This window comes from Neofelis nebulosa, chromosome 14 (assembly GCF_028018385.1).
Source record: "Neofelis nebulosa isolate mNeoNeb1 chromosome 14, mNeoNeb1.pri, whole genome shotgun sequence".
Taxonomy (NCBI): Eukaryota; Metazoa; Chordata; class Mammalia; order Carnivora; family Felidae; genus Neofelis; species Neofelis nebulosa.
This window is the reverse complement of record NC_080795.1, coordinates 58,206,104-58,230,260: the sequence shown is the minus strand read 5'-3', so window position 1 is coordinate 58,230,260 and position 24,157 is coordinate 58,206,104. Positions and strand designations below refer to the sequence as shown.

The 24,157-nt window shown below is 38.2% G+C and overlaps 1 protein-coding gene across 6 annotated transcripts in view; it reads left to right on the top strand.

The window, feature by feature from the left end:
- Positions 1-2,970: 2,970 nt before the first annotated feature.
- CSMD3 (CUB and Sushi multiple domains 3) overlaps positions 2,971-24,157 on the top strand; it is a 1,263,431-nt gene continuing 1,242,244 nt past the window's right edge. For 3 of the 6 annotated variants that reach the window (XM_058698868.1, XM_058698869.1, XM_058698867.1), the window contains exon 1: positions 2,971-3,418. In XM_058698868.1, coding sequence (XP_058554851.1) covers positions 3,241-3,418 — 178 coding nt within the window. In that variant the 5' untranslated portion in view covers positions 2,971-3,240. The remainder of the gene's footprint in view (positions 3,419-24,157) is intronic. The other 3 variants (XM_058698873.1, XM_058698872.1, XM_058698871.1) reach the window with 1 other exon arrangement.

The following is a 24,157-nucleotide window of genomic DNA, read 5'->3' as shown; positions in this document are numbered from 1 at the left end:
TAAAACAAACATCTTTGGGTGCTAGCATAAGACAATATAGTGGGCAAACATGCTAATTCAGAAATTGGACATCATAGGTTCATATTTCATTTTAGTTATATTACTTCTCGCAAGGCAAGCTAATTAACTTTGTGTATCAGTTTCTTCACCTAGAAGAATGAGGATATTTGTAGTACTTGTCTCAGCAAGTTGTAACAAGATTGAATAAGATATGCCATGTGAACATAACACAATGTCAGGCATACAGTAAGCACTTAATGCTTGTGATGATGCTAGCTATTTTTTAAATCTTCATTTTCTAACAGTCTTAAACAAATCTATATATAACTGTGCTGCTTTCCTACAGATTAGGTGAGATAAATGATTTCTTCCTCCCAAATTTAGACACTGTGTTTTTCCTTCTGGAGAAACTGAGGGACTTCTCCAGAATTTTGGCTGATGATACTGTTTCTGGAATACCTTTGGAAATGCTCTCTTGGAGAGTAGACTGCTTAGCAGGAAAGACAAGAGTGCAATCCAACACTAAGTGTATTGGATTAATATTATATTATCTTTGTTCATCATATAAAATATGATTTTCCATGTCTGGGAATCTGGAAAGTGTCGGTAAAAAAAAAGTTTCATGATTTGTTGTGAGCCATAAAAACTGAAAACTATACTATTATTAAATGTTATGAGCTCTCAGATTAATCTTTTAACAACTTCACATTGACATGATATGCAGGATTTGTTTAGGAAAACATAATTGAATTATTGGAGTAGCATGTTTGAAAGTAAACATTAGAAATTGGTCTCTTCATGATGGTCTCTTCATGATGGTCCCATCGTCAAAATTCATTTTGCACAATAATTCTTGTTAAAATACTTCTTTTGAAAAAGAAAAGGTTTTTGTTGTTGTTGTTGTTGTTGTTGTTGTTTTAAAGTCCTCCTGTCTGTTATATATAGCCACGTGTTCAAATAGATTACATGCACCCAAGATTTTTGTTTTAATACAAAGTGTATTCAGCTGAGGTGATTAACCTCTGCACACTTGGTAAGAAGGGTTTTGTCAAGTGTTTCAATTAAGTTCCAAGGACTTGTTTGCACCTAACTCTTTGTTCAGTCCAGCAAAGGCACCAACAGCAGCAACAACCCTGACATCTTGACTAAAATCAATGTCAGCGCTGCCACCAAGGTGTCTGAACAAGCTAATGACGTTTTTAGTGTTGATCTTCCCAATCGCGGTCTAGTCTCAACCTTGTTGCCCACTCCCCTTCAAAACCTGCATATTTGGACCATAAAAGAAAGCACTGGTGGGAAGGAACAGTGTGGGGCACACCGCCCTTAATCTACCTCTCCGAATTTAATGAGGTCAATTGGGCGTCTACAGCTTCTGCCTCTTGCTAAGGCTCCTCACCCAGAGGAGAAATCCCTGTCTAGTACACACACACACACACACGCACGCGCGCGCGCGCGCGCGCGGACACATGCATGCACACGCATATACACTACACAAACACATTTGGGAAAACACCCACGTATTAAAAAAAAAATCACACCTTCCCTCACCTTCCATACACACACACACACATACACACCCTTCACAACTGCACACACACGTACATACTCCTGGGAGAATCGTAGACCCACACAAAATGCTACGTACCCGGAGAGCTTAGAATCCTTCCTACGCCTGCAGATTGAGCCCACTCAACACGCACCCCTATAGACACTCGCAGTGTGCCCACTTCCCGGAGCAGAATTCCCTCCAGATGCAACAACCTTGCTCCCCTGAGCCGGCAATTTCACGTTGAGCCCAGGGACAAAAGCTGATCAAGGGTGATCTTGGAGTGTATGGGACGGGGGCATCATTTGTGGACAATGTGGAGGGATGCAAACTCAAATTGGGCAGTCCTCTTGACAATGCCCTGCAGATAGGTGCTGATCCCCATAGCCTTCAGCAAGCAAATGGAGCCAGGAACCGCTGCAAATATCTATTCCAGAACCAGTGCGGCAGCCCTACCCCCTCCTGAGATGGGATCAGATTCCAGAAAAGTCAGATTACCAGTCCGTCACCTAGTCTAAGGAACTTGCGGATTGTTAGATCTGGGCCAGGATCAGACAAAAAAGACTAAGAAATCGGCACACAGGAGGCAAAAAGCGCTGGTCTCAGGACACAGCTCCCCTACACCCTGGGAGGAAGCAAACAGGATCCCCTATAGATGGGAAAAGGGAGCCGGTACCTGAGCGATGGCCAGTAGATGGCGCAAGAACTCTTTCCTTGTGCAGTGTTAACCCTTGAATGGCGTGTGGAGCTGCCACGTCCAGATGTATAGATACATACATTGTGCGTTTTGAAAGAAACCTTCCATTTACATACTTGGGACTGGTTCAGAATTAAGACAAATGAGTCTGTTCTAGATAACTACCACAGATAAAGTAGTTTAACTGCAGCACACATTAGCCCAAAAGCGGCTGGGGAGGATGAAAGGGCGAACTATTTGGGGAAATGACTGGCTCCCTCTCCACCTCACCCCCGCCCTAGTCACGGATGAAATCGGTTTACCGAACCATAGAAACCTGATTACGGGCTCACACGTAGGCATTTGCATATGTAAATGCATGTGTGCAAATAAATTCTTCTCCGTGATCTTCTTTTTCAATTAAATCATGGGATAATAAATGCGAGACGCCTGCCTGAAATATACTGCAACTACAGTAGTAACACATGTCCCATTATAAGGACGTGGGCATCGATGGAGCCCGATTCGTTATCAGCATGGTTTCCCCAAAAGCAACACAGATCCTCCGATTAAAATATTCCTCAAACATGTTTCTGTATTCACAAGCTGCAATGGGGAGCTCACTAACATCATATTTCTCCGGCTGCTTTTACAGGCGGAATTGATCCATTCGGGGGGAAAAAGAAACCAAGCCCCTTAATTTCAAATATTGTGGGGAGTTTGTCAGAGAGCGGAGCTGGGCTTGAAGAAGCAGCTCACTAGTGGTTTCTGGTGGTTGCTATAACGAGCTAGAATTGAGGTAGATTTTGGTGGAGGGGAAAAAAAAAAAGCACAGGAAAAGACAGAATCCAGAGTAGCAGAGACTTTGTGCCCCCGTTGGAGAGATGGTTGAGTCCTCGTCAAGGTTGCTGTGGTATCCCAGAAACACCATTCACTCCGAGCTGTGACCGCGCACCAACAACAGCAACAACTCCACTGCGCCGGGCTGAGGAGCAGGAATTAGGAGCTCGCGAATAATATGAAAGGGATCCGCAAAGGGGAAAGCCGAGCAAAGGAATCCAAACCCCGGGAGCCTGGCACCAGAAGATGCGCTAAATGTGGCCGCCTGGACTTCATCCTGATGAAGAAAATGGGGATTAAAAGTGGATTTACGTTTTGGAATCTCGTCTTTTTATTGACGGTGTCTTGTGTGAAAGGTAGGTCTGCTTTCGGGGGTCCCCCCTGTTTTGTATGTTGGTGAGCTGACTTGTCGCCGGAAAAAGGCTGGTAGCTTACTTTGCAATTTGCACCGATAAAATAATGATAATAATACTGAAGAAGGAGTTGATTCACAGCTCTCCCCCCCCCCATAGGAAATGCATTTTGCTTGCCAGATTTGGCGTTCAATGCAGTGATTGAGCTTGTGCTCAATAAATATTCTTGCAGTATGCTCAAACGAATACGTGAGTTGGTTCGTATAGCCTCTAACTAGTGGAGATCCAGGCAGAATTCCTCTGCAAGACTTTACTTGGTGGTGAGGATTACCTTGATTTCTACTGAAACCAGTGGGGTTTGATGCCTGGGCTAGAATATTTATATTAAAGACACTCGTGCAAATGCTTTTTAACCGTTTCAGGGCGCAAAGTTACTGACATACCAGGAATGTGCTGTTAAATGCATTAGGGCACAGGGGTCTTCCAAGCATCCCCCTACTAACACAAATGTCTGAGTGCATATGTGAATTATTACTACGTGGGCTCTTGTGCATTGATAAATGGTTGGGGAGCTTCCCTGGGTCCTGTGGTAGAGGACTGGCTTAAAATGAGGCTTTAAAAGGGTCTGAGACGCCACGAAGTGTAAGGATCCACCTTTGGGGAATGAATGAAGGTAGGAGGAAAGTCATTAGCTGACGACCAAAAAGAAAATCCCCAGCAAGTCTCGGCGTTCAGACAGGTAGAGTGAGTGTCACATGCACAGACAAGGGGAGGAGGTGGGTGGGATGTAAAATGTATTCCTAAGCAGGAAAGCAAGGGACAGTCGGAATCATTGGAAGCAAAGCTGTCCTCGGAGAGAAAATAGATCCCCAGTTCTGTTCCACAACTTCTCCTGCACCCGGCCGCCCATTAATTGCTGCAAAGAATACTCAGGAGATGTTTATGACTCATGCCATCGGTTTTGAAAAATCACCTCCCCATACTCATGGCAGCCCGAATAGATGCGATGGATGTCGCTTTCAGTGAAGCTAGTTCCAAATCTCGGGTGTCTTGTGTGTCGGGGGTGGGTGGGGGTGGAGGGTGGGGGGTGGGGGGTGTTTTGGCCCAGGCGCACCACGGCTGTCAACACAAACTGGACGCTTCTTCCTTTGTAAAGGAGTGCCTCTCTGAACCGCAATCGGGCCGCGTCTCTATGAAACAGTTTATTGTCCAGCTTGCAGCTGGCTGTCCCCCCACAGAAGGCAGTCCATTTGCATTCAGTGGAAATGATAATTCATGTTTTGGGTGGAGGGAGCTGGAGGGGTTACCTCTCCTTCTATTAGGAGCAACCGCGGGTGGCATGTCTCGAATTTTAATTTACATCCCTAAATGCCAGGAAGTCGCCTCCGGTGTCTGTGGCAGCAACTGTCTTGTAATCCCAACCTGCTCCTTAAAGCTTGATTCCCCCCCCCCCCCTTTCCTGGAGCCTCCAGCGTAGCTCTAAGGCAAAACGCTTGTCCTCAGCGGCGTAACTACACTGCCTAGTGCACAAAACGTGTCTCGGGTTGCTTTTACAATGGGTTCGTTTCCGTCGCCGGCTCGACGTGCGAGGAGCCTCACGTTTATGCTTAGTTCGTCTGCCACAGGGAGTCGGTGGTTCATGGATGGCCCTGGGGCTGACTGCTAGACGCGCGCTCCGCGTGGGGGAGGCGCAGGGAGGCAGCAGCAGGTCCAGGCACGAAAAAATGTTGGGGTGGCTCTTGCTAGAGGATGACCAGGGGTTAAGTGCGAGTTTTCATGTGATACCTGTTGAGCGAAAACACATTCGAGGGGCAGATGGGGGGAGGGAGTCTCCGAAGCAGGGCGAGCACGCCAGCCTGACAAACACCGAACCGCGCAGCCTGCAATTACCGCCCGGCTGCCCGCACCTACCGTATTTTCCGAATAAGACGCGCCACTGAAAGGAAGGGCGCGTTAATTTGGTTTAAATGGCACTGGAAACAGGACCCCTCTCCTCTCCTCACAGCTCCTGGACTTTGGACTGAGATCACTGGTCTCCACTGAGTATATTCCAGTTTGAGGGGCATTTGAGAAGGAGTGTGTCACACTCTGCTTTGGTCCCATTCAAAACCAATTTTTTTTTTCTTTTTTTTGGAACTTAGATAACATTTAATGGCAATAAGATTCTTCTTTGTCACTTACCTGCCACTCGGAAGATTTCCCCTGTATTTTACAACTTGGAACGCTGTCCTCAAATTCTGAGAAACAAACTTACATGGGCTGTATGCTTTAGACCTGTTCCCTAGCGGCGGTGGTGCCTATCTTAACAGTTGGTTATCCTCCCCTTTCCCCTCTTCTTATTTTATTCTAATTTCACTTCAGTGAAAGGCTTTCCTCAAGGCTTTCCTAAAACCGTGATTCCTGAAATCGCTTAAATGGTGTTCCCCCCAATGTCTATGCCCCAGTTTGTTTTCCACGCTGTTTCTTCTGGACGCTCAGGCCCACGGGAAAGCTCAGAACGGGGAGGCGTTTTAAGGGCTTTGCAGGTCCTATTCCAGGATAGCAGGAGTGTTCAGAAGTCCGAGGTGCGCGGTTTTCCACGCGAAAAGCTCATGCCACAAGAATTCCCCCTTCTGCCCATACTTTTCATCACTTCGTATCTCACCTCTGCCTGCAAACAGCGACAAAGAGGCTCAGTGGGAGGAAACGCCTCAGAGCAGAAGACAAAGTGGCCTTCAGTGGTAGGCCTGAACCGCTCCTATGGGGTTGAAATGACAGCCAGCCTTATCTGGCCATTTTATCTCCACTGTCAGGATCTCAAATAAAAGGTGGCCGACGGAGGACACTAAATTGGGGTGGGGAGCTGCTTAGACCCGATGCATGCCTATTTTAGGCTGTTACACACACACACACACACACACACACACACACACACACACACACGCACATGCTCGCTCGCGCGCAGTCAGGCAGAGGTTTCCGAAATGCAGCCTGCAGCTGCAGCGTGTCTGTTGAGGTTTCACTCAGATAGAAACTGTGAATCTCCTAGTCGTGCTGAAACGTCCCGCCCACGTAAGCAGACACTCGGGGCCACTTTCCCACGCTCCGTCTCGGGGGATCACGCAACCCTAGCAAAAGGTACCACGCAAAGGTGCAGGAACCGTACGAAGGTACCGGAAGGCACTGACCTCGGACGACAGGTGGGCTCCAGCCAGTGCGCTGCGTTCCACGCCCTGCGTCAGGGCGTACTTCCAGGGCCTCTGGCAGGCCCCGGACTTCGAGAAGGATCCACGTTTCTGCGTGCTCTGGGATTCCAAGGAGATATTACTCCCGTCACAGAGCTCCTTCTGGAAGAACGGGTTTCACACCCTCTTCAGCGAACTCAGAAGTACCTTTCACGGAAGCCAGGGTGGCTGAGCCCCGAGGGACGTCTCAGACCCTTGCGTCTCTTCGGGGACTGATAGCCTCGATACCCTCATTCCTCACCCTCAAGGCAATAGTGAGACCAGGCAGAAAATGTCCTGTCTTGAGGGGGCTTTTCAAAAGGGGGTGGAGTGAGTTAAAGACCTCACCGAACAATAATAACAGCAAACAACCACCCCACCCCTCCATCGCAGCCATCAAAACCCTTCCCTTTAGTTTGGCACGTTTGAGTCATGTGCTGGGAGGTAATATTTTGTGTTCGAGTTAGGGGTCCTGCTGCTGCAGTTTGACCGCGTATCCTTCAGTCTTGTTCTTTGGGAATACTTAATTTCTTCTAGAAGGGCAGACTCCATGAAATTTCAAAGAACCATCAGAGGTTGAAACTGAGCGCCTCACTTGGCCTTGGTGCGTGCGTGTGTATTGTTGGGAGGAGGAGATCCACCTGGATTGACACCAACGGGCCTTCGGGAAGCCTCGGGAGCGTGTGGGCGCGTGGGTGTGGGTGTCCGAGGCGGAAATGCGTGGCAGGTAACAGTGCGTTTATATTCCCTGAACTCTAGATGGTGGTGCGCTGGACACCGCTGTCGCGCTCTCCGGTGGGGGCACCGAGAAAACTCCCTTTCCCCAAGCTGACCGCATCGCTCCCCTCACTCAAATTCTCCAGTGACAGGCGCCTAGGGAGTTCGAAAAACTCACTCGAGAGCAAGTAAACGGCCTGCTGCCCTTTTAGGATCCCTTCATCCCCACCCCAGCTCTCTGGCTGGGGGGAAAGGGAAACAGGAGATAGTCCTGTTCAGGGTTCAGGAGGCACAAGGGTGTAGTTGGAACCTAGGGGGAAAGGCAGAAATGAAACAGCATGGGGTCATCCAAGTCACCGTGTGGTCCTCTCCCAGCGCCGCTGGAATGGCCAGCTGAGGGCTAAAAGCTGGAGGCGCAAGGGGGTTGCAGCACATTGCAGAATAACAATGAAGCAGGACGACTGAAGAAAGATGGGCTCAGGCATCAGGCAAATTCCCTTCCCCATGAACACGTCGCCTTTGGGGAGGCTCTACACCACCTACTTGCTAAGCCAACCCAATTTACCGCCCAGAAAAGGGTTGAGCAGCTCCCAGAATTCTGAGCTTAACTTCTCCTGGACAGTTACCTCCTAGAAATTGTTCTGAAAGGTCATTTTGCAGCACCGTGTTTTCCGGAATCTTCCGGTGTTGGGGGACTGGCGAGGGGCTGAGGGGAAGGCTGCATCAAGCCAGTGTAAGAAATGTGTGTGAGCAGAAATAATTCAGGAGCAGGTTTCAGCCCCTTGCAAACTTAATGCCAGCTCCTTTGAGATCCTTCAAGGAATTAAGGCATGGAATTACTCAATAAAGTACTCTAGGAGCATAGACTTAGTTGCAGTAGTTGTTCTTACTCTTCATGATATTAATTAGCCTTACTATTTGTGGGACAGTGGAATAGAATCTGTGGTATACATGTCTCTTCCTTGAACACACAGTTTAGTATCTAAGGAAACATGAAATAATAAAGCAACAGCAAATGGCATCTATACATGATTCTAAATGTAGTAAAACTCAATCACAAGTGGGATATAGAAGAGATAGAGCAATTACTAATGTCTTTGTACTCATGTGGGAACCTTCCAATGCAAGGTATTTGCCTAAGATCTCAAATACAAATACCTGAAAGATACTGAACTGAACTTTAGTGGTCTCCGACTTATTTCTTGTGTGCCAAAAAATGACTTCCTTCTACTTAATATCAGGGTCTCCAGAAATGGCTTCAATGTTTTGTCCGCTTTGAAAAATTACTGGAAGGCACCCAACAAGGTGTCTACTAAGGAACCTGTTACTTTAGGCAACATGACTGTTTGAGAAAATATGCCATTTTGTACTTTAAGGTCCAGTGTTTGAAAGATTAGAAGTAAAACGATTGTAAAAGAAATTAGAAAAAATGTGTAGGATTAAGAAAATGTGTGAGATACAAATAAAACTTGAGGCCATTTTGTCTATAGATCCATTTAAACATAGCTTCCCTTTGTACCTCTTTCTTCTCTTACCTTTACTCATAGGACAGTGTAGTTTATGGACACAGTGGCAGTTCTGATTTGAATTCTGGATGGGGTCTATTAAGGATGTTAGGACAGACACGACTGTTACCAAATTCATCTTTTCTCTTAGAGTGAGCAGGTGGGTGATGCATGTTATTTTCCAAAGAGATCAATTTTCATGTCTACAAGATTTTCTCAGAACTGGGCCTCTTATAAGGCTCTCATTCTCATCAGGAATATCACTTCTACAAATGTGACTGAGAAAAATCAATTTGTTGAATACCTTCCAGTATTCAGGGGTCTCACGGCTGATGGTCATCCTTTGGTCTCTCAAACTTCCAATCTTGTAGCCATCAAATGTATTTCATGCCATCAAGTCCTTCGCTAAGCTATTGCTTGGTGCTGGTTGAAGCTTCCAAGGAGTAATATTTTCTATATAATCATGGCCTATTGACAACAACCCTATCTGAAATCTCCTCTAAAAAAAGTCTAAAACATTAGAGTCATACAGCTTATAGTTGAATTATATCAGTGGTAATCACGTGGTATTAGATATCACAATGTTATTCTATCAGTTTTTAAATACTTGCACTGCAGTGATTTTCAAAGTGTTCCTGAACAAATAACATCAGCATCCTCTGAAAACTTGTTAGGAATATGAATTCTCAGGTGCCCACCCTAGGCCCTGAGACAGATACCCTGGTAGGTGGGCACAGACATTAGTGTTTTTAATAAGTCATCCAGATAATTCTGATGTGCTCTATGGTTTGAGACCCACTACAATAAAGAGCAAGAGTTCTCGAGCTATGAGACCTAAAGTCAAATAATCATTTTGCCAAGCAGTTATGTTTGCACTAGCAACTCAACTTTCCTAAACTCAGTTCATTACACACACACACACACACACACACACACACACACACACAAGGAGTTTGTACCATATCAGCAGGTCTATACGGAAAGGGATATTATATATCTAACATATATGGTATCTGACACTGGTAGCTATCATTAGTATTATTCAAATGCACATTCATGTGCAAAGCCAGTGTGAATTCCCTCATACTTCAACCCTAACTTGTAGCCCTAACTTGTACATAGCAGTAAATAAAAAAAATGTGGCATCTTCTTACTAGCTATTATTTCACTTTGGCCATATTCCCAGTCTATTACACATTGGAGAAATACTTTGAAACTTCTGCTTATCATACTTAATACAGTTACTTCAGGACCTAGCAGCATGTAACAGGGGCAGACCCATAGCTTAAAAAAGTTACCCCTGTTCCTGGGCTAATTCCATTCCCTACATAGGAACTTTAATTTAATATCAATTGATTAATAATACCTACTGAACTTGATGATTCATCTTGTCACAAATTGTGATATTTTACAGGGCTGGGCAAGTTCTTAAATATAACTAGTTAACTGCTCTTATTTTATTCAGGAAATGCACATGCCTAAAAAGGGTAAGTGATTTTTACTAGGTAAGAAAGTTCATTAGCTCTAGAACTGAGACAAGATCATCTGGCATTCAAGTTCATGTTCAACTCTCTTTCTACTATATCTTCTCAGTTTTAACAGGGTTTGCTTAGATGACATCAATGGAGACGATCACAAAGGTCAATATTTATGTACCATGTATCAATCAGTACCATATAAAAATATTAGTGATTATATAATATATATACATATAATACATATGTTTTGTTATAATTTTTAAAAATTGTTAACCACTTGTTTTGCAGACGAAAAAACGAAACAATTTTTGAATGAAAATATTTTCTGAGGCTGATATAATATGTACTTCAGAGAAATAACTAGTCATATCTTCAATAAAATCTATACAAGTCTTACAAGTCTATAAAAATAAAATCAGTGTATTGAGTGTTTTTTTATGTCTCATAAAGAACTTTAAGCAATAGTATTTAAAATTAAATTCTTATTTATTTCTTATAATCTAGACACAACTTATTTATAAGCTTTTCAATCTAGAAAATCTGTTCTGAATTTATTCTCATGCTTTAATTATGTTTAAGCCATATTAACATAAAATTTATGCAGTCCCTGTCATCTGCACTTACATCACAGATTTCTCTCAGGTGATCTATTTAAGAAAATGGTGTAGTTCATAACAGTACCATGTAAATAATAGTACACTTGAGAAATATTGATAGTATAAGAACAATTGATAATGTTAGAGATTATCTTCAATTTCAGTGATATATGAAATATTTAAGCTCTTTCTAAGATATGAGTAAATTTTCCAAAATAATGAATACTACTAAATTTGAGGTGTTTAAATGTTCAGAAAGTGACTGAAATATATAAAAAGTAATGAGTGATTCTCTTAAAAACCAAGTTTTGAATGTTCAAAGTTATAACTTCCTTTGTGTTACGTTAGCAGATTTTAAAGGAGTATTTATGATTATATAGTTTTAATGATAACGTTTTTTTTTTTAACGATGACATGTTTTAAAATACGGTTGGATACCACTTTGAAAGGAAATTTATAAATGGAAAAATTCTGCAGAAATGGATTTAATAAATCTCAAAAATCTAGGACTATGCTATACTTTTCTACTAAACTAAGTCCATCAGATTGACTCCATAATGCTGAGAGGTGCTTCCTATAGAGACAGGACATAAGACACTGTTATGTTTGGGGAAATATTACCAAGATAGCATTCTTTGTTTTATCTTTTTTTTTAATGTAGAAATCTCTGTTAAAGTATATTGTTTACATTTTAAAACAGTGGTTCTCTACCTCATTTTCCTGCTTTGAATTCTAAAAAGCATCTTGCTAGATGGCTGTTATCTCCTATGTACAGATTATTATCTCCATCTACAAATTATCCACATTTCCTGAAGCCAGAGATGTACAATGACTTTCCATGAGCATAAGGTTAGCTAGTTGTTGAGTGAAATCTGAAATGAGAAGGCATTCAGAAACTCATCAACGTATTAAAAGTTGAAACTATATGTGACTAGCTTACTAATTAAACTTCATTCTTAGGAAAAACCTGAGACCTTGAGAATTTAATTTAAAAGAAAGGCTAAAATTAATGTTCAGTATATACATACATATATGTAAACCTATATAATCTCACAGTTACATAATACATACATTCTGTATTAAAATCTTCAACATTTTTTCCTTAAGCTGCCTAAAATTATTCTTTTAATGATCCTGTATGACAGATGTGAAAGATACTTTTAGTTTTATAAGCAATAGTAAGTGAAGTAAATGCACAATAATACACATGTATGTCACTATAAGATAGATATAAAACTATTTGGTGCATTAAACACACACACACACACACACAGAACCAAAATTTATAATCCCTGGATCCTAACCCAATACTCTTGAGTAAAACATAAAATTTATGAATGTAGATGATTTTATGAACTTCACAAATAATATGTGGATGTAAAATTGTTTACGAATTGTATTGTAAACCATGGCAAATAAATTTGTTCCATTTGGTACCTTAATCTTCCATTCAGTTCTATAGAATTTTAATGATGTGAAAGTTCTTGTATCTAGTCTAGTGTCTAATAGTCGGGGAATGTACATCAGATTTATTTGTCAGGGCAAAGGAATACACTTTAAAAAATCATATCTAAGCTCTATCCACATAGTCTACTTCATTCCATCATTACATCCTAACTAAATGTACGAGCATAGCTACATAAAGAAGAGACAGGTCAGAGCAATGAAGTGACTTGCCAAGATTTAGAGTGTATAAAACAGTCTTTAAATTCCCTATCAGGGGCTCCTGGTGGTTCAGGTGGTTAAGCACCCACCTCATGATATCAGCTCAGGTTGTGATCTCCAGATGGTGAAATTGAGCCAGGCTTCAGGCTCTATGCTGACTGCGTGGAGCCTGCTTGGGATTCTCTCTCTCTCTCTCTCTCTCTCTCTCTCTCTCTCTCTGCCCCTCCCTAATTGCACATGCTCATGTGGTCTCTCTCTCTCTTTCTCTGAATGAATGAATGAATGAATGAATAAATAAATAAATAAATTCCCTGTCCAGTACATGTTTCTCTTCACATAATCCTAATTGGTTTATGGGAATAAATATCCCTGAGAGGAAAGACCACTCTCTAACCGAAATCATGACCAGATCTAAGCCAGTACTTCCTGAAGTAATCATGTAGAGAGACACAGAGACCTAAATGAAATAATATTGGTGAGAAACAGCATTCCATTTAAAGATTAACGTAGAAATTAAATAGGGGCACTGAAATATACATCATCATCTACAAAAGAAAAAAATACACCTATGTATGTAGTAAACTATACTCAAGTACTCAAAATTAATGTTACCTTTTTTTGTGAAGGTGATAAAATTTATTTTTATATGTAACAAAAATACTTTTGCCCTTTGTGAACTTTGACTCTTCCAATATAAACTAGCCTTTTTCTTACTTGCATTATTAAAATTTTCTTTGTGGATATACTTTTAGAGACCTCATTTTAAACCATGTTTTTACTTTTAAAGCTCAGGTATCTTAAAAATACCTTCATATGGATTATTCATAGAGTAAGCTTATTACATTGGATACCTTTTAATGGAACATCCTTATTTAAAATAATTTTGTATCTTACAACAGCTAGATGTAGATTTCTCCAAAGTTGGCAAAAGTCAGGGATAAAAGTACACCTAAAATGCGTCTCCTACTCTCTTGCCTAAAATTATCCATTGCCAAATTTTATTTAATGTTGGAAATTGACTATCAACCAATTTCTCCATTTTAAAATTGATTATATTATAATAATTCACTTCAGCTTATTGAAATTTTAAGTTACAAACTGACATATTTTTTTTCTTGATCCTGGTGATGGGAAGGGGAAACTGATAATTAAAATTCCTTTTCTTGGGCTTGTTCACATTCCCATTAGCCACTTGTTTCTCTTTCACAGTTACTTAATAAAATTATCAGCTCTGTTTTATTGTTTTATATTATTCTAATTTCTCAAATATTAGCTTTCTAGAGGGACATATCTTTTACTTTTTGTTTGCTTATTTACACTATGAGTACTGTCTGATTTCAAAGAAACCTGTAGAAAAAAAACGTTAATTTCATTTCCTCTTGCAATACCATAATGGGCACCTGAGATCTACCAACCAGTCAATAATTTAAACATATACTTTTAAGTTGTATTTTATCATGAGTGTGTTAATATAGAGAAGTGAATATGAATCTAGGCTGTTGTTATTCTACTAAAACATAGTAAGATACTGTTAAAAGACTTCAGGTAATTTGTAAGTTTTAGAAATGACTTTAGTTTTAATATACAAAGTAGATTTCCATATATAGGAATGACACTTTCAAATCTGTTATTGGAGGTGTAATTTGAATTTTCCCCCAAATGTTTGTAATGTATTTATGCTGATCTAACTGCATGTTCTAATATTGAACTCTGTGTTGCTAAAAGCTGCATTTGCAAGATAACGGATCAAAGTTAGGAGACGAGGCAGAATAAATACAATTAAATCTCTTGGAGATGAAACGTGCTACCTTGGATTTATTGGCTCCGTGCTCCAACTGACTGAACTATATAGTCTAGACAAAATATTTACTCAGCGTTCACATATATGGAGAAACTCCGAGTTAAGGTTTTTTGGCTGATGTCTAAATCAAAACAGCTGAACTGATTCAAATGTTTTGTGTAAACAAATTTGCATCCATGCTGCTAATTTGTGTGCCAACTTACAGCTTCATAGTTTCTAAGATGATGGAGATGATAAACCCTCTTAAATAAAGTTTGCAACAGAAATGTTGACAGGCCTATGGTTGCGTGTATTGAGTTCATGTCCAATGGTTTCTTCATGGCCTTCAAAGAAAAATTTTCATCTATAAATTCAACTAATACTTGATTGCTCTTTTATCTGTTAAATCTTTCCAGAGGAGGTCAAGGAGAAACTCTTAAAATCAATTTTCTAGCAACGTTCCAGGAAATCTTTAATACCTATGTTAGTTTGGCAGTGTTCATTAATATATTAATAGATGAAAATCAGAAGTGACATTTTGAACTTAATTTTTAAATATTGCCAATATGCAAGTCCTTAAATTAACCATTTTTCAATATGTTGAAGATTACTACTTATTTTACCTGTTCTTGCATAGATTATTGAAATCTCCCTATTTTAGAAAAACTATATTATAATTATGTAATTCCTTCAAAAGCAAAATTCTCAGAGGCCTCGAAAGCCATTGGAAGATGTTAGACATATTAGGTTATATCTTGTGCTGTTTCACGTAAATATTACCCGAAATGTTTGCATCATTTTCTTTGGTCTAAAGTTCAATTTGGTTTAGTAAGCCTTTTGTTAGAACAGTATTATTTTGAATTAAATACTCTAGCCTTGACACAGTTTAATTTAGGAGTTGTGAAAGAGACTGAGGTCAGTAGATTTCATATTCACAGAAATAATCAGTAGTGCATTTATCAGTTCCGGGACTCAGTAATACATTCCTTCACTGATCGATCATTTACTGAGGGCCAATACGTGTCAATATGTTTAGGATACAGAGATGAAGATCCAGTCACTACCCTAAAACAAGACACACTTTATGTCGAAGTAGGTTTCCTGTGAACATAATAGCAAAACAATCTAGTTATTGTAAGATTGTTTAGCTCTTCAATGGGATTCTCTTATCATAAAATATCAATATAGTTCATACCACCTTTATTTATTTATCCTACATATTAAATCTTTATCCTATCACAGGTGAGTATTAACATCCTACACACATTGAAACTTCCCAATGGAAACTTCCCATTCTGTGATCTAATCTAATGTAATTTTGCCTTGTAAATTTCAATTTAAAATGTTTATTGACTCCTATCTGTTCAGCCAACTGATATTAACTAGTTTATCCAGTATCAATGAAGATCTCACGTTTTTTTCTATAACAGTATTTGTAGAGAGATTTTGTGATCAGCAAATTGTTCTTACCCATTTTTTCCGTTAGTTCCTGCCTCAGAACTCCTCACTGGCTTGTTTAATCTTTCAAATTAAAAAAAAATATATATGTTTTATTTATTTTTGAGACAGAGAGAGAGGGAGAGAGAGCGAACGAGTGGGGGAGGGACAGAGAGAGAAGGAGACACAGAATCTAAAGCAGGCTCCAGGCTCCAGGCTCTGAACTGTCAGCACAGAGGCCAATGTGGGGCTTGAACTCAAGAACCATGAGATCATGACATGAGCTGAAGTCGGACACTTAAAGGACTGAGAACTGAGCCACCCAGGTGCCTCGATGCTTTTCAAATCTAAATTCAAATCTCTGCCCCTTCATTTAGTGATGCACAAAAATAAGCCTTGAGCCAAGGTCAACACATGCAAAGGGAAAAACAAATAATTACATATAAATATAACAGATTCTATCATAGTTTTCTATTTCTTATTTTTTGTCTTTATTGGAGACCTATGTAAGTAGATTGTTTTTTGCATTGCTTTGTTTTTCATTTGTGATTTAAATAGCAATAGAAGGATGTATTGATAGTTTAGTAAGAAATACTGGCATTGGAAAATACCAATTTTGCTACATAGGAGTTAAGTAGAATGATCTATCTTTACAAGGTTAGAACATTCTCTAAATTTGATCTTGTATTTTACATTTTCCTCACCACCCCCCCGAATTCAAACTTTGATGAGTCATATTATTTTAACGTTTGCACAAACATTGTGCTTCGTGATTCGTGATTGTGATCTCCCTCTCCATTTTCACATTCCAGAAACCTCACTTTTTTTGTGATCTAATGAAGATTTAATGTGTATGAAACCAGATTTCATGTTTATTAATACAACACATATAAAGGGTTTTTTCTATTTCTATGCTTCAAAATGTTGACTATTAATGAAAGATCAAAACCAAGCATTTCCATTAAGTATGCAAATTGCTATCTACTGTGCTTGCTTAGATTACTTCAGCTAAAAAAGTAAATCTAGAAGCTTGAGATAAAACAGCTTTGGGTAACGTGAATTGTTTTATTTAACTTGGTACAACTAAAAGAGGGAATAATGTGAACCCCATTGAATTTCTAACACTCTCCACAATACATAGCATTAGCTTCATTTATTAAGATCCCATACTAATGCATGGGAGTTAATTTGCAGGATATGCTGATCCGGTTCCACCAACACCTCAAAACCCACATCTAAGCTCCTTCCTTTCTTTGATATAACAAAGAAGAAAGCAGTCCTTTTAGATTTCACAAAGCTTTATTATACAAAGGACCCTGCACTGCCTTTCTATTCATTTTGTTTTTCCTTCTTAAGTTCCAACTCTTTTTCTTTCAAAGTATTAATGATAATTTACATATAACAACTGTGTCATAACATGGACTGTTTGTTCAAGATGCAAGGGGGAGGTTTTCATGCTGGCTTGTTTATTGTCAGTACACAAGAAAATCTGAGAAGCCACCTATAAGATATATACCAAGCCTTCATGATAACTATGAAAATGGCTACAGTTAGTTGAGATCAGAGTTTGAAACAAGTATCTGCTAATTCAGCTAGTACTGAGAAGGGTGTTTGGTTCAAAGATGCAACCATTGCACACACTTCAAGTATTCTCTAAACCCCAAATTAAACACAATGAACAAAATTGTGTTAATAGTGTGGATAAACGCAGGGTAAAATAAGAAGTATGTGCATTTTTAGTAATTATATCTTTAAGCAAAAATATTCACAATTTATGAATTCTTCTGTACTTCGTTTCAATTTTTATAATAGTCCATTTTACATGTGAAAACACTTCCCTCTGTAAGGTAAGTCATTAGGTGTTTCTATTTTTTTTAAGTAAAGTTTGTAGTCTTTTTTTTTTAAGTTTATTTATTTTGAGAGAGAGTGGTGGGGAGGGGCAGAGAGAGAGGAATAGTGAGAGTCCCAAGCAGGCTTCAAGCTCTGAGCTGTCAGCACAGAGCCCAACGTGGAGCTCAAACTCATGAACCACGAGATCATGACCTGAGCTGAGATCAAGAGTTGGATGCTTAACTGATGGAGCCACCCAGGTGTTCCTAGGTGTTTCTATTTTATCTGATTCTTCACTTCCTTTCTCATCTTCATGGCAGGAAAAGAAACTGAAGTTCCTGGTCCACTACTGTAGACTGTGAGTGCCTCTCATTAAAGCATCTCTATTTGGAGTGTTTGATAGACTTAGCTCCTTTTTAAATTTGAGGAAACAATTTAGGAAGAGGAAATTAGCTCACTTGTGGAGAAAAATCGGGTCCAAACCCTGACCGCTCAACTCCAAACCTTGCCTGCTCTTTTCATCACACCAAACAGGATTTCATCAACTTTGAGGATAAGAAAAAATTCTGAGATTGAGATGAATTCTGAATTCTTTCACATGGATAAGGTTATTTCTTTTCTGGAGTGACTACTTCTGAACATAGAACAATTTATTTTACATGCTTCAAGATGAAGGGAAGGCAACAGAAACAGGAGAAGTCAGGGGTAACAATTTAGAAAGGTCAGGCTGGTTATGTTGCCGGAGGGACAGTGCTCATGTTAGCATTTGGACATGCTTTGTTGAATCCTTTATTAAGTTATAGTTTGTTGTTAGAATGGAAAAAATATATTGTGGAAAAAAACTTAGGTGTTATGATACCATAGTTAGGTATTGTATTTAATGTTCCTCGATAATTGGGGTTTTTTGTTTTGTTTTGTTTTGTTTTTGCTTTTCTTTTTACAAATTAAAATAGAAGGGAACCTTAACTGTAATGTGTGTTTAAGGTCTCATTTCACATTTACTTTTATTCTTTATATTCAGTAATTCAGACCTCATGGAAAACTTTGTGAATTTATTTATTAAAATGTAAAAGAAATAAATCATGTTTCTTTAAATCATGACACATTGTATTAAAAAGAATACTTCAAAAAATCTTAAATTACCTACCACAGAATCTCCATATCTAACTTAGTTCCTTATAAACAGAGTAGCACTCAATAAACATTTGGGGACTTGAATTGGATTATAGTTAATTGAATTCATTAATTTAGTTTAGGTCCAATCTGTACTCAGAAAAATCAATCTATATTGCCCAAATCTTTCAGCTGTTATATACTTCACGTTTCTCACTCTGTTAATGGTGGCTACAGATACCTAGGAAATAACATAATTTATTTAAAAAAAAGTATAGCTATTCAGTATGTAAAAGTATGAGTCACCTTTGCTACTTTTACTTTTGAATATATAATTGTTTCTTTTACTTGAACAATGTGCATTAAAGTTCCTAACCTCAAAATATCAGTATCACTCTCTCCATTATCATTACGGTAAGAATCCAAGAAATGTACTGAGCCCTGATAAATTACCCTTGCTATCAGAAAGAACTGTTCATTATGAGGTACTTTCAGAACATATTTTCAAGTAATGCTCAATATATTGGGGAGTAAATGAAGTTTGGAAACACTTATTATAATTCTCAGTCTCTAATTTGATAGAATAGAAGGTGGATTCTAATCCCAGCTACATGCTTACTGGTCAGGTGACTTTTGGTGCTATGTTTCCTTTAGGCTCAATTTCTTTATCTCTTACATTCTCTGTAAACTTCATATAATCTTGACACCAAATTGATCAGTATGAGTAAACACTCTATGAAGTATACATTGTTACATATAATGGCTATTGCAACAACAATGACTATTGTAGTATTTATTTGAAAGTAAATGGATGACAAGCTTGGATTCTGTGTGTGTGTGAGTGCGCATGTAGAACGGATTTTCATCATTGTCTACTTTTTATTCATTTTAATTTTTTCAATGTTTATTTTTGAGAGACAGAGAGAGAGAGAGAGAGAGAGAGAGAGAGCGAGAGAGCACACAAGCAGGGGAGGGACAGAGAGAGAGGGAGACACAGAAACAAAAACTGGCTCCAGGCTCTGAGGTGTCAGCACAGAGCCCAATGCAGGGATTGAACTCACAAACTGTGAGATCATAACCTGAGCTGAAGTCAGACGCTTAACCAACTGAGCCATCCATGCACCCCAGTTTAGTCTACTTTTTAAAAAGAGAAATTCTATTTTGCCTCCCTGACCAATCCAATATTTGTTAAGATGGCTCCAAACATCTAGCAGATGCAAGAGCTCTGGTGCTAATGTATTTCTCTACAATTCTCAAAATGGTTGTTCCTGGTCAAATTTTTCAAGAAAGCATACCCCCTATTGGAAAGCTCCAACTATACTAAACAATGAAATTGTAACACAAATTATTGCCATTCTTCTTTGACCACTGATATACTTCACTTCTGCTTGAATTCTTGATACTGTTCTTGAACCAAATCTAAATCTGATAATAAGCTGTTGAGGTTGGCCTAGTATGTAGAGGAAATTGATTCCTATATGATCTTAGAGACGTTTTAGTGGTTCAAAAGTATGAGGAGCATGTGGAGAGGCCAGTGATTCAGAATAAAACAATTCAATCAATTTACACTTAACATTCTAACAGAACTTAATATTCTTTATCCACAGAGGTGACCATAGTTTGGCATTTAGGAGGTTTTGTTTGTTTGTTTTTTGGTAGGCATGTGTATTTTGTTTTCTTATTCTAATATATGCTGTTTCTGGAGTGGATTTTTAATTCTTTTGTTTTAAAGAAAACAAACCTGCTCCCCAGTTTAAAATATATCCCCCTACCTCTTCAACTTATTTATGTTTTTTTTTTTAATTTTTTTTTAACATTTATTTATTTTTGAGACAGAGAGAGACAGAGCATGAACGGGGGAGGGGCAGAGAGAGAGGGAAACACAGAATCTGAAACAGGCTCCAGGCTCTGAGCCGTCAGCACAGAGCCCGACGCGGGGCTCGAACCCACGGACCCTGAGATGGTGACCTGAGCTGAAGTCGGACGCTTAACCGACTGAGCCACCCAGGCGCCCCCCCCTCTTCAACTTATTTAAATGTTACCTCTCTTCAGATACATTTCTCTGGATGCTGTTTAGTTGAAATAAACTCTTCTTTCCTCACATCAACTTTAAATTATAAGGTTAAATATAAAAATTATGACCTTATAATTTAAATATATAAAATTATAACCTTAAATATACATCAGATTTATAGTTCCTCCCACAACCTGCCATGTAATCAATTTATGCATATTCTATCTCCCTCATGTAACAGAGAAATATGAGAGGTCAATGGCTGTGTACCTGGCAATGTTACATCCCCATGGAATCTTGCACAGTGCTCTAAAGGTAGAGGCATAACAAATGTTGGTTGCTTTAAATAATACTGAAATACAACAAAATATTAACTGACTTACTATTTTCTAACATTTAAAATATTTTATATATTTTTTTCTTATTACTTCATTTTATTTATGCGTTTTCTCTGCCTCATATAATCTTTTGCTATAATATGTTAGGCTTTCATTTTCCAGTAAGATGTCTAATTTGCCATTTGATTTTGTGCCATTTAACTTGACCTTTGTTAGAGTTTCGATTTTCTTGTGCTTGTCTTTTTATTTTGCTTTAAAATTTGAAATTTCTCTTGAAGCATTACTTATATCAAAATGTATAGGCACATTGTTTCAGGTTTCTTACTTTTATAAAAGAAAAAAATAGGCTTCCAATTGTGTTATAACGATTTCTCTTGATATTTACACTTCTTCAAGATGTGTTACCTTAATTCATTCCTAAACTCCTATCTTTACGACATTTTTTTTTAACATTTTTTAATGTTTATTTTTGACAGACAGAGAGAGCATGAGTGAGGGAGGGGCAGATAGAGAGGGAGACACAGAATCTAAAGCAGGCTCCAGGCTCTGAGCTGTCAGCACAGAGCCCAACGCGGGCCTCAAACTCACTAACAGTGAGATCATGACCTGAGCTGAAGTCAGACACTTAACCAACTGAGCCACCCAGGCACCCCAATTTATGATCTATTTTTTTTGAGGTATGAAACATTGGTGATTCAAGACATCTTTGAACTTTGCTTCTGAAACAGCCTCTGTGCAACGTCTTACTACCTCTATTGACGTCGTATTTCAGATCATAAAACAGACCATTTCTTCCAACTGTGATTTCCTCATTGCTTTTAGTTTCTCTTGTGTCTACATATCTCTTACAGTTACATTGTAAAAGTAAGAGCACATATTTAAAATCCCATGCATTTTGAAAACTTTGCACCTCTATGTTACTGTTTAACTCACCAAATTGTTCCTTTCTTTGGTTGGTGCTATTTTTACCTCATAAATTATTTTCCTCGATCTGAAACATTTAAATATATTTTTTATATTTCATGTTTGAATCTTCTTTGTATTGAGCATGAGATATTTTTGGAGGAATAAGAGTGGTGTGACAGGCTTTGCTTTGAGAGGCACCATTGTCTATTACTTTACTATGGTATCTGCCTGAATTTGCTTCAGAGATAATTATTTTTATTTTCTTTTTATCTTCAGGAGCCAATTATATTATAATGATTAAAGCTATTTGTCATTCCATAATATGTTTTTATATTAAAATGTGAAGGCTATATTTCTATAGAGCTAATCATTAAAAAATATACCTGTCTTTCTGACTATAAATTTTGCCTATTTGATACTTTATGCCAATTTATGATTATTGGCTTTTCTCTTAATTTGAGAATAAAGAGGAAATGAATTCAGACAGCATGTTAAGTCAGATTTTTCTTTAAACTGATTCATTTTGCTATAAAAAACATCTTTAAAAAGTAACAGGGCTTCTATCAGGTAAATGGTTTATAATATGCCAATCACATAGTTGAAAAATGTTTAGATACTCATTTGGGGGTTTTACATTTAACTTGTTCTATTTTAACTTACTTCTTGGTTAACTAAGAAGGAAGCAGAAAGTTATGAGAGTGGTGTATTCCAGGAACTTAATTCTATTCCTACTGCTTCAAAAGCACAGGGGGCGTAAGGATTCTGAGATGAGTTTTCAGTGCTTGGGCATGTAACAGGTGAGTGATTATTTGCAAGGCTGACATAGTTTATAGAAATGGAATTATAATAGTTTTCCACAGCATGAATGATTCTGACATTTTTGTTTTAGAGATGTAATAATTTCCAATGCCAAGTTTCGACTTTAAAAATTTATTAGATTGTATAGGACTACCTAGTGAAAACTGCTGTTACGTTGTAATGTTATTGGCAAGCAGGATAAAATAGCTGTAAAAAAATATGTCATGTAGGTGGCAAAATTCTGTACACTATTATAGCACAACCACGAACAACAATAAAATACAGAAGGGAACATTTCATGTAGTAGGGTTTCCATTGGATTTTTTTCCACCTTTAAATTTGATCATCACTTTGCTTTATTCAGTAAAAATTAACTATGGCAAGATTTATTTAAAACCTGAAAAGTGGAATATTGTGGTGATTTAATTTATGTATCACACCCAGTATACAAAAATCATGTAAGACATAGTAAAAATCAAGTATTTGAATATATTCTATATGATTATGTATTCATTTTTTGTATCTTGTGAAATTTGATAGAAACTTATAGCTGCTGTTTTAGGATACATGTAAACACTGGAGAACATAAAAAGTCTACAACAAACAGCATTTAATATAAACATTAATAGGTCATTATCCTTTGCTTTAGTATTGAAACTGATTTTGATTGTTATTTTACAGTTTACAGAGAAGTATACAATCATTTTCAGTAATTCTCCCACTACATATTCAATGTTATATATTAAAATATATTTTTAAATAGTGGAAAAAAAACTTCATTCATAAAAGGTAGCTGCTGCATATGACAACCCTAAGCCAAACTGAAAATAATACTGTTTAATGAATTTTGAATCATTTTGTATAATTCTGTTTTTCAATATAATACATTCTTTTGAAATAGAGATATGTTAGATTTCTAATCTGCTTGCCCTGTTGAGGTAAAAGAATTGTTACGGAAATGGTATCAACATCAACAAAGTGATTACCATTGATGGAATGTTCTGGAAAACCCATTAATTTATTTGCATAGAATTTGAAAACTTAATTCTAAATAAAAATTTTATATTGTGCATAGGCTTGGAAGGTTTTACCTGCCATAAAGAAACCTGCTTTTGTTTTCTTCCTATACTGATGCTTCCTCTTTTAAAGTATTCATCTTGGCCTTTTTTTATAGGTCTTGTCTTTAAATATTGTGGAATATTCTGAGTTCCAGTCTGGTGCTATTCTCTTTTCTCGTCACACAATCCCTATTCACTGGGAAGGACCAAACTTTTATTTTAATTTCAGATTTTTTTTTGAGCTTCAAATATTTCTCTGTTCAACAGACTGTCCTTAAGACATTTGAAACTCATTAAATACAAA